Genomic DNA, 16,323 nt, shown 5'->3' on the forward strand with positions numbered 1-16,323 from the left:
TAAAAGAGATGAAAACAAAAGATCAAGATTGTGCATCGACTTTCGAGACTTAAATAAAATTGTTGTGCCTCAATCACAACCATTCCCTCTTATTGACGACCTAATACTAAAGACGAGAGATTGCAAGCTTTTCTCAACGCTGGACCTAAACTCAGCGTTTTGGTCAATTCCTTTACGTATCACAGATAGACACAAAACTGCGTTTGTGACGCAGGAGGGACACTATCAATGGACCTGTTTGCCATTTGGTTTGAAAACCTCCCCAGCTATATTTCAGAGAATAATGTGTAATATAATACGGAAACACAAGCTTGGAGATTTCGCAGTATGTTTCATAGATGATATTTTAGTTTTCTCAGAAACTTTCTCGGATCATATCAGATATTTGGAAAAACTCTTTGAAGCAATAAAATGCGAAGGCTTAAAACTAAAATTCTCTAAATGCACATTTGCAGCTGATACAGTTAAATACTTGGGTCACATAATACAAAATAATTCAGTCAGACCACTGAAAGATAACTTAATATCAATAAAAAACTTCCCGACTCCTAAAACTCAAAAGAATGTGAGGCAATTTTTGGGAAAAATAAATTTTTATCATAAATATGTGCCAAATATAGCCATTAAATTGGAACCATTGCATAACCTTTTGAGAAAAGGACAAACCTTTGACTGGACTGATGCATGTCAGGAGTCATTTAATGAAATGAAACAAATATTATGTTCTCAACCGATATTAACAATCTTTGACCAAAACCTACCTATTCATATATACACAGATGCTAGTATATTAGGAGTAGGAGCAGTACTAAAACAACCACAAAATAACAATGAAGAAAAACCAGTAGCGTACTTTTCGAAAAAATTGACTGAAGTACAGAAAAGGAAGAAAGCCATCTATCTGGAATGTCTGGCAATTAAGGAATGTGTAAAGTATTGGCAACATCTATTGATAGGTCGGAAATTCACTGTATTTTCTGATCACAAACCATTGGAAAATATGAACATAAGATCTAGAACAGACGAAGAATTAGGAGATCTAACATACTACTTATCACAATATGATTTCGAAATTAAATATTCGCCAGGAAGATACAACATTGAAGCTGATTGTCTAAGCAGAAACCCGGTACTTGGGCCAAATGAAAACTCAGAGGAACAGTTAAAAGTAGTTAATATAATAACACTAGAAGATATTCTAAAAGACCAGGTTAATAATGAATATATACAATGCAGAAAAAACAAGTTAATGAAAAAACAAAATGTTTACTACAAAAAAGTAAGGAAGAAAGAAAAAATTATTATATCAGAGGAATTTAGCATAGATTTCATGAAAAGTGTACATACAGATCTGGGGCATATAGGAATTAAACAAATGCAGAGAATGATTAGCTCAGTGTATACAGCAGAAAATATGACTAAAAACATAAAAAAAATCTGTGAAAGTTGTACAGTATGCTTAAAGAATAAATCAAGAGGACAAATTAAATATGGGTTGATGTCCCACTTGGGTCCCGCCACAAAACCTTTTCAGATATGCTCTATTGATATAATATACCATTGGAGGTTTCGGAGGTTCCAGATCAACAAAGAAATATTTACATCTTTTATTAGATCATTTCACCAGGTACGCGTATATTCTAACATCAAGTACTCAAAATGCTAATGACTTCATTAAATTAATAAGAAACTGTACAGAAAGTGATGGTATTGAATTAATACTATCAGACCAATACCCAGGTATCAATTCTAAGGAATTTAAAAGATTTTTGGATGAAAAAAATATTCCCATAATTTTTACAGCAGTGAATTCTCCTTTTTCAAATGGCTTAAATGAGAGATTAAACCAGACATTGGTTAATAAAATCCGGTGCAAGATAAACGAACATGACACTAAAATGGCATGGACGACTATAGCCCACAACTGTGTGCAAAAATACAATGAAACGGAGCATACTATTACTGGATATGCTCCTAAATACCTACTTTATGGTACAGATGTTACGATTTTGCCAAATGAGCTGAAACAGAAGAAGACTGACCATGATTTAATCCAGGCTAGGGAAAAAGCTTTAGAAAATACAATCAAATCACATAATTATAACAAGAAAATTTACGATAAAAATAGAAAACATATAGAGTTCAAAGTCGGTGATATTGTTTTTATAGAAAATGGAAATAAACTGAATCGAAAGAAGCTTGATGAATTGAAACTTGGACCGTACAAAATTTTACAAAAAATTTCAAACTCAATTTACAAAATAAATATTGAACATAAGAGATCAGAGTCCACTTTTTTCCACATTTCAAAGCTAACACCAGCTCCTATCTACGATTAAAGACCGTGCATGAAAAAACATTTTCACCTGACTTTCTTTACGGAGGGGGGGAGATGTAAAGAAAAAATGTATTATTCTTTAATTTGAATTCCGCGCATCAACCGTCATCGAACGCGCAGTGACATGACAACTAAATTATAAAAAATATAATTATGAAAAATATTATCAATCTCGTAATTGTATAAAGTAAAGTATAAAGTATCTTGTGATTTAGGAACAGACATTGTTAATAAATAAACATTAAATGTCGTTTCTCTTTTTACAGGTATGTAAATATTATTTTTGTAAAAATTCGTAGGTAAATACAAAATTTTATTTTATTCTTTCTTATTGTAAAATTATCCAAATAAATCTCTTTTTACAGAGAAACTCAATTGTGTTTCATTAATAGTGTCGTCCTAATAAAAAGAATACAAGAAAAAATCTTATATGTATACAAATCGGTCGTTTCGTAAAAATAATCGTTATATTGAACAGATTCAATTACTAGTACAAAATATATCAACTCAAGTGAGCAGTAACTGACCTAGCTATGACCACCTCGAGCTGCTGACTGAGCTGCTGCTTCTCCGCGGTGAGCTGTTCCAGCTGCTGCTGCAAGGCGTGAGAGCGACGCTGCAGCTCCGTGTTCTCCGTGTGTTCGTCCGACAGTTGCTTCGTGACTTGACTCATGTTCGTCCTTGCCTCTGTTAAGTCCAATTTCGCTTTTGCTAGTTCGAAGGCCTAAAAAACACGATACGAGACGATATGATTATTTTTTATAATCCACAAATATAAATAATTATAACCATTAAAATATCATAAAGGGAAAATATTATTTATTTGATTTTAAGGTGAAATTAAAAAATAGGAAGTGAAAAGCTCAATACTTACCTGTTTAATATGATATTTTAGTTTAAATTACTACATTATTATTTTTTTATATTCTAGAATAACTATTAAATATAAAACTAGCAAAAATAGCAGACAAATATATTTTTTTAAATGGATCTCTTGTTTTTTAGTTTTTCTTTAATTCTTCTTAAATTAATAGAATAAAGCTCACCTTGTCATTTAGTTCCTTCTTATGGAAGTCTAGTTCATGCTGCAGTAACGTAATCTGCTTCTTTATCTTCACCAGCTGCTTTTTGTCGCTACTCGCTTGTCTATCCGGCGATTTCTTCTCCTCGCTCTTGGTCCCCGGCGAGGGACTCCGGGATACCATCTTAAGTTGCTCCTTCAATGAGGCTATTTCGTTGTGATACGAATTTATATCTTCGTGGAGAATTTCTATTTCAGTTTCCTTGTCTTTGAGTTTGTCATTCAGTAATTTTAATTCTTCTATTCTCGATGTTAGGTCGTTGTTTAGAGAGTTCACCCTTTGCAACTCAGTCTCACTATTCTGTAGTTTCATCGAAGCGTTCTCTTGTTCTTTTTCGAGTTTGCTTAATTTTAATTTGAGGTCTTTATTATCGTAACTGAGTTGGTCGTTCTCTTCTATTACTTTAGCGATGTCGCTGTTCAAGCTTTTGACTGAATCCTGCAGTTGGAATAGTTCATTAGATTTCTCTTCCAATGCTTCCTTTATGTTCTCCATTTCTTCTTTCTTATCGTTGAGGCATCTCTGCAAGTCGTCCATACGGTCCAGGTGCTGATTTAGACTATCTATCTGTTGATTCTTTTCGGAAACTAATTGTTCCAATTTCTGTAACTCATTTATTTTTTCGCGCAATTGTTTGTTTTCAGTTTCATATTTGTCTATGTCCGCGTTCTTGGTCTGGAGCTCAGTTATTTTTGTTTCTAAGTCTGTTATTTTGTTTGTAAGATTCCTTTTCTCTTTTGCGAGCTCGAGAATCATATTCTCTCTTCGTAATATGTCCTCCTTTAATAAATGCAGATCATTTGCTTTTTCACCGGCTTCTTGTGTTAGTTCCGCAAGTCTTTGCTCGAGAAGTTTCTTATTTGAAGAGAAATTCTCTAGTTGGTTTTCGTAGAATTTTTTATCGTTCTCCATAGTCGCCATTGTGTTTTCTAAAAGACCTTTTAATTCTTCTACTTCTTCCTTCAAGGCAGGAAACTCACATAGCTGTTCTTCAGCATTTTTCAAATCAGACTTGCAAGCTTCCAATTCACGTCTTGATTTTTTTATTTCATGCTTTAATTGCGTTAGTATATCTGGGAAATTCTCTTGCTTGACATCTAACGTAATGCCTAGCTCTCGTAGAGATGTGAATACATCTTCTTGCATTTTGTTATCGGAAGTCTCCAAGGAAAAGTTGATCTTTTTTGGTTCGACGCTGATGTTTTTACTGTCACTTATATCTCTGTTTGGATACATCGAGCAATTGTCGGGTATGTTTTGTGCAGTAGAATGTTTAACACTATCACCCAATTTATCGATCATACCGAATAAGGTAGTCTCATTAGCATTTCTTTTGTAGGCATCTTTCATTTGAGTCGATGTTAGATGTATTGGGAGCGAATCTGCGCGTGGTGTGAAATTTGTTGCATCAAAATGATCAACATAGTCCGCATTTAGTGAACTCATATAAGGTCGTTGAACTTCGGGCGGTAATGTCCTATTCAGATTTGTTTTATCTTTGCACTCAATTCCGTGTAAACTCAGATTGTGAGCTTTGAGTTCCGCGCGCCGCATCTGTAGGTCTTGCTCGTCGAACTCCGATATGGAGACAATGTCGCTCAGCGTGCGAGCTGATGTCTTAGCTTCTATGATTTCGCTCCTTTGATTCTGGTTCTGTTCATCTTCGAGTTTGAGCGCTGTGAATGAATCATAAAACGAATTAGTCTTGAGCCCCGTCTAGACAGATCTGTCGTGCTTACTGTAGTTAACCTAAATAGATGCAACAAAATTGGATACGATCCAAGCAAATACAAGCCGAATAAATATTTAAACTTACACAAATATAAAACAGCATTAAAAGGATTTAAATATATCAAACTCTCTAATTCCACACATAAGTAGGACCCGAAATTTAACAACTATTTAACATACTTCAGTTTAATCGTAAAAATATTCTAATTATTTTAACACAAATCAACTATAAAATTCAAATGTATCAATAATAATGCTACTTGCAAATACACACCCATAATGTCGTTGAACTGGTCCTCTTTTTCGGCCAGTGCTCTTTCGTACTCTTTGACTGTAGACTTCAGCTTGTCTTTATCCATCTCCAGACTTGTCACGACACCTTCGAGTTGCGCGATTTTGGACTGAGCATTTAACAGTTCCCTCTCTAATATAACAACTTTATCATTTGGGTTACCTAAAATAACATTATAAGATATAAATGCTTTTTGCGGGACATAGAAATCACATACCCAAATATCAAAAACAGTTTACATTAACGATAACATTGAATGAGAAATCCGTTAATACAGAATTGTTGACCGGAAAATATTTTCTTATCTTAAAAATACAAAAAAAATAATCTCAAATTTATTTTAAGCTAAATTATTTTAAAATAAAAAAAAATCGTCATTTATAAGTTGAAAACAAAAATATACGCACATGAATTTCCGTAGAGCGATTGTTGTTGGTCAACAAACTTCTCTCTCTCCCCTGAATTTTGTTTTAATCGCATCAGCTGTTTGTCTTTTGACTCCAATTCTTCCTTTAACCGTTGAACCTTGAATTATACATACATTATTATATAGTGCACTATGAACAGGGTTAAATGAAAACGTTGTAACGTTGCAACCAAACCCGTAAAATATACTTATTTTATAAATAGGTCAAGTCTTGCCAGGTTTTATTGTTAAATTACAATACAAACAAAACTGTACTCTTTATATTTACTTAAATGATAATGAAATGTGATTTTGCAGAGTCACAATAATGCAATAAAATGTCACGCCAAGAAACGTTACTTATTTGAGTATTTGTCTTCGTACAAGAAATATTTGCCACTCTTGCAACTCTTGGCACCCGTCGTAAATCAGCTTAATGACGTGGGGCGTTGCAACATCCGTTCTTTGGATTAATTTAAACTAAATTAGGTCCATTTTCGTTTATACAATTTGGGTTATTTTGTTTCAAACATGTAATTGCCATAAACAATTTATTTTATGAAAAATTTAATTTATTTTATAAATTATTACACTAAAACAATCCTCAAAAATTATCTTATGTATTTGGTTTTCAATTTATATAGAAGGATCAAGATGGACCATTATACATGCATCACGTGGATCCCCAGACTGCGAGGTTTTTATGCGTTTAATACAGTACGGTGACGCCTGTGTAGCACGCCAGTGTAGTTCGCGCTCCTGTGATGTCGTACGGGCGTACGTGGCGGGCGGCACTCACCTCGGCGTGCGCGTCGTGCAGCTGCACGGACAGGTCGCTGGCGGCGGTGTGCGCCAGCGCCTCTGCGTCGTTGCGCTGCTGCTGCAGGCGCGCCGACAGCGACGAGATGCGCAGCGCCTGCTCCGACATGCGCGACTGCAGCACGTCTCGCTCCGCGCGCACCTCCTGCGACCGACCGCCGTTAGTTCGCCGGTGACTTGTTACTCTGGCTGCTTATGCATTTTAAGCACTGGTTGTAACGAGACAGAGCTGTCGTGTCTTGCTTTTATGAATTGCGATGACGACGAACATTAGAAACGAGACAACGCTATGATTTATGAAGGATATGTACGAGAGAGTGCTGAGTTTATGATTAAATTATGCACTTCTTAATTGGGAGCCCGAATATTTACACCTTTGTTTTGAAAACTACACTTTTAGTTCCATGACTTAAAACGTTTAACGATTTAATATTTGACCCAAATTTATATTGAATTGAATAGCGTTACAATTTAAGTTTCGGTGCCAGCTGCGGAAAATCCGTTGTGTTCTCGCTCAGTTAGAGCAACAAGTCTTTAATCCGCTTGGTAGTAACCACCTCGGTTAGCCAGCGAGCTAAATATACCTCGTCCCAGTTTTCACGAGAAAAGTCCACTGAGATTATTAGACCAATGGTTCAAACACGATTTACGATGTTAGTATTATGATAACGTAATCATATGGGATTTAGTAATTTATGAAATGTTTAAAGTAAAGCATTTTTTGAAGACGTAATATTTTTAATCTTTCGGTTGTGTGTTAAGTCTCAATACTTTCAATAATCGTAAATTTTTCTACATCTTGCAATTGTTTCTATTGCATCGTATGAGTGTGATATATAAATGTTTAACCTGTACATTCAAAATAGATCTGATATAGCGTGTTTGTTTTAACTCGTTAACAATAGCAAATTTGAGATTAGTCACCATATGTTTTGTGGCTATTTCCATCTTTTAGCTGTTGAATAAACATAATACTTGCCAAGTGGAGAAATTACGCGATTCCTGTTGACTACAGTGGCAAAACATATGTGTGCATTCAATACAATAACAAGTCATACTTTAACAAGCCCACAATAGAGAATTGCAAGATTCTGTCACGATGCCGTGCTCTTTAAATGATCCAATATGTTTCTTTTATTGAGCAGATGTTGCCAATAAATGAAAGGTCAGCCAAGGTTAGAAAGTACTGAATAAATATATGATCTTTGAGTTATGATCATGTCCATGGAAACAAGTATCTGTATTCGTTCATATTTTGATGATATTTTAGAAGATCACTGACTAATAAATCATTTTACATTGAAATTCATGATTTTTTTTTTTAGATTTAGTTCGTTAGAATCTTTGTCAGCCGATGCAAAGTAAATTATTTAAATACGTACATCGACACCAAAAGTTAGGCATTGTGTTTTTTTTTAATTAATAAAATTATGAATAATACACTAGACGGCCTCCGTGGTCGAGTAGTGTGTACATCGGTTTTCATGGGTACGCCACTCCGAGGTCTAGGAAACGATCTCGGCCGAGTCGATATAAAAAAAATCATTAGTTTTCTATGTTGTTTTGGGTCTGGGTATTTGTGGTACCGTCGTTACTTCTGATTTTCCATAACACAAGTTGCTTTAGCTACTTACATTGGGATCAGAGTAATGTATGTATGTTAAGTGCCTAAACGCGGCGGTTCTTACGACATATAAATTTGAATCATTCGAATAATATTGTCATTATTCAATGTTTCAAAAATGGAAATCGATATTAAGACATTCTATCCATGACAAAGATCGGTCGATATTCCCACAGTTAACTGTCACGTAAACAAAAAAACTAAAATAACACATATCATATACTATGTATACAAAATAATATATAGACTATGCATGCGGTCTATATACATTTACAAGGTAGATATTAATCTGATGTGATATTTTAGAGTAACTGATTTGTATTTGGTGATGGTCATTTGGTGGTCACTTGTGCACTTGACTATCAATTATTTAAACGAAATTTCCATTCCGGAAGTCTTGGAATAAGAGAGGACGTTCAATAACAGTTTACATATGTATGTAAAAATACAGTTCATTTAACTTCCGAAGCAGATAAAGTATTGTATGTGTGTGCGTTATTGTTTCATTCTGTTAGTCATTTATATATCCGACTAACGCCCGTCATTCATTGTCCGTTTAAACTTTGTTATAAACTAACCTAACTTATTGTTCGATCTTATATGTTCGACACCTTCACGGAAGTGCCAACGACGACTCAATGGCATGAAGGTATAGCGACGCATAGAATAGAAAAGAATGAAATATCCATGTTATGTTTGTAAGTGAGCCGAGATGGCCCAGTGGTTAGAACGCGTGCATCTTAACCGATGATTTCGGGTTCAAACATAGGCAGGCACATGTTTATAATTAATCTCGTGGTCGGCGGTGAAGGAAAACATCGTGAGGAAACCTGCAAGTGTCTAATTTCAACGAAATTCTGCCACATGTGTATTCCACCAACCCGCATTGGAGCAGCGTGGTGGAATATGCTCCAAACCTTATCCTCAAAGCAAGCAGTGGGAAATTTACAAGCTGCTGCTGTAAATGTTTGTAAGTGACTGCCCCTGATCGTGTTAATTTTATTTAGACAAGATTTTCCAAAAAAATTTGAAACGACATTTGATATTAAACTAAATGTAGTGGTCATGTTATAGATGGTCTATTCACTAATGCTCTCTAACTCTTTTTTCTTTTTCTCGTTTGTGTATAATGTCCCAGTAAGTATGTATTTTGTATTGTTCTATACAAGTGGACAACGCAACAAAAGCAATCTCGTAAGCAAACTATGGCGTACGATTTACGTCGAAATTGTTCATACGATGCACTATTCTGTGTGAAGAGACATCGTACATATAAAGAGAGCATAAAAAGATAGTGGGGTGCCATACCCGAGGGATGCGTTGATATGATTTCTAAAATTAGATGTAGAAAAATAACACAGACAAGTTTAGTTATATTTATTATTACTATGCGAGTACTTACATGAGTACTTTTATTTATTTTATTCAATAATCGTTATGGCTCTGGTTCACAAAAAGGTCGAAATGGGAAGAGGTTTTATGTTCTCGTCTATATATTAATAACTGAGAAGACTGAGAACGTCACAGGCGAAGGGACGAGAGTAGAGATAACTACGGAACGTTTTACAATTTACATTACAGCAAATAATATACTCGAAATAATACAATACGTTTATCAATTTGAAATGACATTTACCTTTAATTTTAAAATGTGACCGGTTTTTAGTGCGTAGTTTTTTTTTTTTTTATATAACCTTCCATAGACATTGTCACTAAGATATATTAACCATTCCTTACATCGTAAATGCACCACCAACCTTGGGAACTGAGATATTAGGTACCTTTTCTAATATTATATTATACAACAATACTACGCATTGCTGTTTGACGGCTGAATATCTGATGACTGGGTGGTATTAGATGGGCTCACACAACACCCTACTACCAATTAAAATGATTAAAGTTGATATTCTGTCGTATTGCTAAACTATTCAATCATATTTCAGACTTTGTTCATGTTGTGTTAAACCTTTAATAAACTTAATAACTGAAATCTGTGTAATCAGAACAAGGTATCCCCTATTTATTCCTATTCGAATGTGATTTATTTAAATTTATAGATACATTTTTTCATTCATGTTTACTGCCACCAGTGATGCTCCCGAGACGACTATTTATACGGTAACGTTGACAAAACAAATACACACACATGTTGTAGTTTATTATTGTGTCAGATTACCTATGTATATATTTTTGATATTAGAATAATGCTTATTCCGGCATATGTGATTATATATTACAGTCGATGAATTCGCGTTTAAATAAGAGAAATCACACTATAAAAATGAATTACTTAAATTCAAATGTTCCAAATATATTGTGCGTCGGATAATGTAACGAAAACTATAAATGTTAGCACGTATTTTCGTTTCGGAGAATCGCATCATCGCGGAAGTGTTTCTAACGTCGAGATCGTTAACACTAACATTTTTCTATTTTATAGTTTCAAAGATGACTAAATATTTCATTTTAATTTAGCAGTTCAACCTTCAATCGGAAAATTCGCGCGTACAAGGTCGCGTGCGAAACGTTATGGTGAGAACGATTGATGCATAATTAAATTCGCGAATCGTAAAAAAAAAAAAACAGAATATCTTTGAGGTTTATATTAAATCTAAACTCACCGTCAAATCCGGCAGGCCCATTGTGAAGTATTTCCTAAACTGAGACCACGAAAACATCACACACACATTCGTGCCCGTGGTCACCGACAACTAGGCCTACATCACGCCCACACTAATCACAGCTCGTTAAGAGAAATGGTTACATCGTGAATATTTCGTTATGCGATGGAATGGATGTCGGGTGGCGTGGTGGAGAAATGGAGATCTTTCTATATTCGAGTGGTAATAACCTTCTTGCAGCAAAACACGCTTTGGAACATCTGAGCCGACTGAAGCGCCGCGCGCTACAGCTGTGCGGCGCGGGAACACCGACGTGGGAACACTCGACCGTTTGATGCGGTATGGTGGAGCGGCGCATACATAAAAAAAGCTAAACAAATCTTTGCTATTCTATTCGATGAAGTAGTAAGTAATTACTTTTATGTAATGTGTTTATAGTCCAAAAGTTTAAGGCTCAATATTTATATTACAAATTATGTATATCTTCTGTGCTTGTCAAAAATAAACCAGAATTTACGAATGTTTAAATCAATGAATACATAAATAACGGTTTCCGTATTTCAATGTTTACGAATCCAATTCTTACTTAAAATCCTACTAAAATAGATTGGTTTTTCTCGGTATTGTTTAAAAAACACTTTGCGATCGATGTAACGCTTTCTCTAGAAATACGACAATAAATAACATACCCTATCCATAAATTTTCGTTCCGAACGACAATAATGTATATTTAGCTCGCATACACGTGTGCGAGCACGAAAGTGTGCGTGTTATGACGACATGTAGGGCTGATGATGTTTTCGGCGCATGCGCACACTCTTCCCGCTTTGTTGCGAGTATATAGGTTACTGCTGTTTTACGATGTTGTTAATGATAAAGCAGTTTATGTTTTAATTAATTTGTTTTGACAGTTGCATTTGAAAACATAAAAAAAAATCGTTCACGAGATTTCTCAACAGCAGATGTAAATTTAATATTTGAAGTTATTATATAAATGTCTTTCGCTTTACAACCTTATGACTTGCACTTGTATATTGCTAAGAGCACCAGCCCTGAGCTCCCAGACCAATGAAGTACGTAATAAAAACTAGTGCGCGAGAGAGTTAATGCATTAGGGTCGCTCTAAAATACTCCAAATGATACGAGCGGAGAACCGGGAGTGATTCACGAGCACGACGAGTCGTTATCAAGATCATGAACATCAAAACTATTATTTAATTTTAGATTTTTTCAGTGAGTCGTAGCGTGATGTTATATGTATAGTGTATCAAACGCAAAAACATTTTCTTAAACTGGTAACTAATAACTAGTAAAATCTGACATAAGCGTTTTCAAACAAACAAAGTTACTTATTGTTGTGTTTCGGTTCAAAGGTGGATTGAGCCAGTGTAACTACAGGCACAAAGAACAATACATTTTAGTTCCCAATTTTGGTGGCGCGTTGGTGATATGAGGAATGATGATTTTTTCTTATAGTACCGATATGTATGGGCGGTGATGACCGATTCGCATTACGTGGCCCATTTATCAGTCCGCCTACCTATATGACATAAAATTATACTAGGCAAAACTCGCAGTACTAGTCCTTCTCACCAAGTTCAAACACCGTTTCAGTCAAGTCCGTCCAATTAATCAAATTCACGAGTATTTTATCGAAAGATGAACCAGTACTTCGAGAAGCTGTTTCAATGAAACCAAAAATAATATGTTTATCATCGGCGTTTTTGTAAATGACGCTATATCATGAGAAACTGTCTCTCGTAGACAGTTTTCTACATTAATAGTTATTTATAGACGGAACGTTTTAGTTTCTCGAAGTTTCATGATAACGTTTCGATGTTTATATAATAATATATACTGTTTCACGACTTCTTCGAGTAGGTCGTCTCCAATGGTGGACGAAAAACTTTTTGATTAATTTTGGAATACTTAATTTAGAGACCTCATTCAGTCTATTAATTTTGCCCGTCAATGCTTATTAACTGAGGAGGGGTCGTCTCGCTAAGTGAAGGTTGGAAATTATTCCATATCACTAATTCAATCCGTCTTCTGGCTTCGAGAACAAAGATGTGAGAGAATTGCATATGGCACATGCAGTTTTCTTTATGACGTGTATATAACACAAACAAAAATTAACCATGCGAAATATCAGTGATGATTTGTAACTTTAAGTATCTTTGTTTAATATCCATTCATGAGATATAATTGTGTACAGTGTTGAAAGTAAGTGTTATAAATGCCAAAGGAAGTCTGTCTAATACCTTTTACGACCAAACACTAAGCCGAATATGATTAAATTTCGTATGAAGCAAGCTTGAACCCCGAAGGACATAGTCTTACTACTTGTTACTTATTTATGTCAAACACCTGACGACTAAAACGCGAATAAACCCACGGGCGACAATTAGTTTGTTATTACACCTAGCTCACTATCAACTAAAATCAGAAAAAAAAGTAGTAGCAACTCTATATACTTCCAAAACAAAAGATAACTGATAAAATTTCGACGATAGCCGACTCGAAGATTGCTGAGAGCTATTAATATAATAGATGCATTATTTACGCCTGACAAAATCTGATATTGGTATTGAGTAATGTTTTTGTATACAATTACTTTTTTTGTATACAAACTTAAAACTGTTCGCTGGGTTTAATTATAGACGCGAATTCCTTGCCCCAAAAAAGATACATTGACTTTGAAAACTTAGCTACGCGTCTTTCTTTTGTTTATAAAATTTTCACACACACACACACACACAATTAAATCGAAATGAATGTGTATTAACACCAGATGGGTATAATTATAATACCTAATGATCAGACAGTGGTGTTGAATACTAATGTTAGTAACGTAATAGGACGTATGCCACGAGATAAGGTGAAGTGATCTTAGAAGATCACTTTGGCGATCGCGTCATCCAAAACTTACTATTCTTTGATTGGATTTAAATATAGCTCCGGGTAGTACTTGGTGTATGTATATTTTATGGCTATCAGAGTATTAACATTTATTATAACTTTTGGCTTTTGGGTGGTTAATTAAAAGCATAAGGGCCATAACACCTTCAGTCTCATGGCGACGATTAAGGTTTATTATAATACCTCTTGCATGGTTGAAAAATAACGAGCCAAAATATCTCCTTAAGAAATGTCATCAAAAATCTAATTTAAAGTTACAAACGTAACAAATAAGTTATATATTTAAACATTACGTAAACGATGTAGTTCAAGTATTATAGTCGCACAAACTTTGCCATTTATAACGTAGACGCAAAATAACTCAACTCGTGCTCAAGAATAAAACGTTACGACAAACAAAAGTAAAGAATTCCACCGAATTATTTCAGGCCCTTTGGCGCCGAAGTGAATTAAACGCTTCGACAAGACCGCGTATTTGCGATTCGGTGACGAGTCTACAAGTGCGGAATAGATCGCCCGGCCGCCCGGCCGCCCGGCCCGCTGCCAGCGCCGCCAAGGTCGCTGGAGCGAGCGGCTGCTGGGGACTCGGTTGTGTTATGTTTTATTGAAATATGACATTTTGGATATTATTATTCGCGTTATGACTTTTTTGAAACTAACACTGATATTATTTAATCTTATAATTTATATGGAAACACTCGAATGAACATTTAACTAACCAATCGGCACTAATATTGGGCTTCTTTGGGCGACTTCTGTCTTCAATTAATATATTAGACTATCAATTTGACTTGGTTTTGCAGAAATTGTTATACCTGACGCGGGTTGCATTAGGGTCTACACAAAATTGTACTTTGCATGACGTTTTACACGACAAGTAATGTAAAGTTTCAACGATCATCGTCATATTTCAGCCAAACGAATGGTTAATTGATTTAAAATCTAAAATATTTATAAGCATAGAAGACTCAATGACCGTCTAACATCTACCACCGGATCGGAAAGATACACCTCGGGCCTCCGAGGGCCCGGCGAGAGGGAGGCATCGTACCTGCGCCACGTCGGCCAGCTGCGCGCGCTGCATCTCCAGGTCGGCGATGCGCTTGAGCGCCGCGTCCTCCGCGCGCACCACGGCCTGCAGGCGCTCCCACGCGCCGCACAGCTCCGCCGCGCCGCCGCCGCGCGGGCTGGGGCTGCTGCACGGCGACGCCAGCCGCTCGCGCAGCGACACGTCCTCGGACGCGCCCTCGCCGCCCGCGCCCCCCGCGCCGCCCGCGCCGCCGCGCTCGTACGCGCGCTCCAGGCGCCGCGCGCGGTGCGCCAGCCGCTCCTCCAGCAGGCGCGCCTGTGCGGTCGTCGAGATTACGCTCACCGGGTCGAAACAAAATCGAAATTTAACCGGATTCGAGACGCACCTGCTCCTTGACCTTCTCGAGCAGGTCGGCGTACTGCTCCTGGTCGCGCCCGCAGCGCTCGCAGAGGGGCGGCGTGCTCTCGCGGCGCTCGCTGCGCAGCTCGTCGAGCTCGCGGAGCAGCGCTCGCACGTTGTCGTCCCTGTCGTCGATGGTGCGGCGCATCCGCTCGAGCTGCTCGAGCACCTCGGCCTCGTGCGTCGTCTTCTGCTCGAGCTGGCCCTCGAGGTTGGCGATGATGTCCCGTAGGAGCGAAATCTTCTCTTCGGTCGCCTTGACTCTCTCGTCGGCCTCCGCTTTCCGCGTCTCCAGATCCGTAATCATTTGATTCATGTCGCGCGCTTGAGCTTCTAGCTGTTCCACCTGTATGGCGATATTGACAGATAGAGATAACTACTAACAACTTACCTTTCATAGTTTATAATGCATATTGAAATAGGCAAAAGAATTTATAAGCTACAGGTTTTTTTTCAAATCTAGAGAGCAAAGTGTTAATTAAATATATATTCTAAATCGTACGACTTTAATGACAATGGAACATCCTCACTGTAACACAACCAGAGGTTTGTTAGCTGACAAAATTGTATATAGGTCTCTATGTATCTACAAATCTACATACTACGTGAACTAATACAGAATGCAATACAAGACTAGCATTTAAGATATTGTTAGTATTTCTTTGTCACAGGTGTTAATGATACGAATAAAACATGAATCTAAAACTACTTAACAATAATATAGATTAGAATTCTACATCTGATATGTGTTCTAGTTTATTATAGAATATAATTTATTATATAGCGAGACGTAGGGAGCAGCGAAATTAATACGCTCTATATTATTTTTTAGTACCGGACAACATTTATATGACTTTTATTAGAAAACTAGTTAATACGGCATGAATTGCACTGTAACTTTATATTATTTTAATACGACTCGCCCCTCACGTAAAGTACGTTAATCGTAATTTATACCCTGTTCGCAATCAGAATGGGATACGACCTTTTGGAACTGAAATACGAGCAGTCCGTCTGGTAGCGGCAGCGATTATTTTTGTGGTTGGATTAGTAATTGCT

General features: G+C 36.6%; 1 protein-coding gene across 1 annotated transcript in view; it reads right to left on the reverse strand.

Moving 5' to 3' along the window:
* The window catches only part of LOC113394816 (golgin subfamily B member 1-like), a 58,366-nt gene that overhangs the window by 10,890 nt on the left and 31,153 nt on the right, over positions 1 to 16,323 (reverse strand). Inside the window, exons 17-23 of the mRNA XM_064217437.1 lie at positions 15,251 to 15,610; positions 14,887 to 15,180; positions 6,649 to 6,813; positions 5,851 to 5,968; positions 5,426 to 5,605; positions 3,385 to 5,096; positions 2,866 to 3,062 (exon numbers count right to left, since the gene is read on the reverse strand). Of these exons, the coding sequence (XP_064073507.1) occupies positions 2,866 to 3,062; positions 3,385 to 5,096; positions 5,426 to 5,605; positions 5,851 to 5,968; positions 6,649 to 6,813; positions 14,887 to 15,180; positions 15,251 to 15,610 (3,026 nt within the window). The remainder of the gene's footprint in view (positions 1 to 2,865; positions 3,063 to 3,384; positions 5,097 to 5,425; positions 5,606 to 5,850; positions 5,969 to 6,648; positions 6,814 to 14,886; positions 15,181 to 15,250; positions 15,611 to 16,323) is intronic.

Source organism: Vanessa tameamea, chromosome 17 (genome assembly GCF_037043105.1).
Source record: "Vanessa tameamea isolate UH-Manoa-2023 chromosome 17, ilVanTame1 primary haplotype, whole genome shotgun sequence".
In the NCBI taxonomy this organism is placed as follows: domain Eukaryota; kingdom Metazoa; phylum Arthropoda; class Insecta; order Lepidoptera; family Nymphalidae; genus Vanessa; species Vanessa tameamea.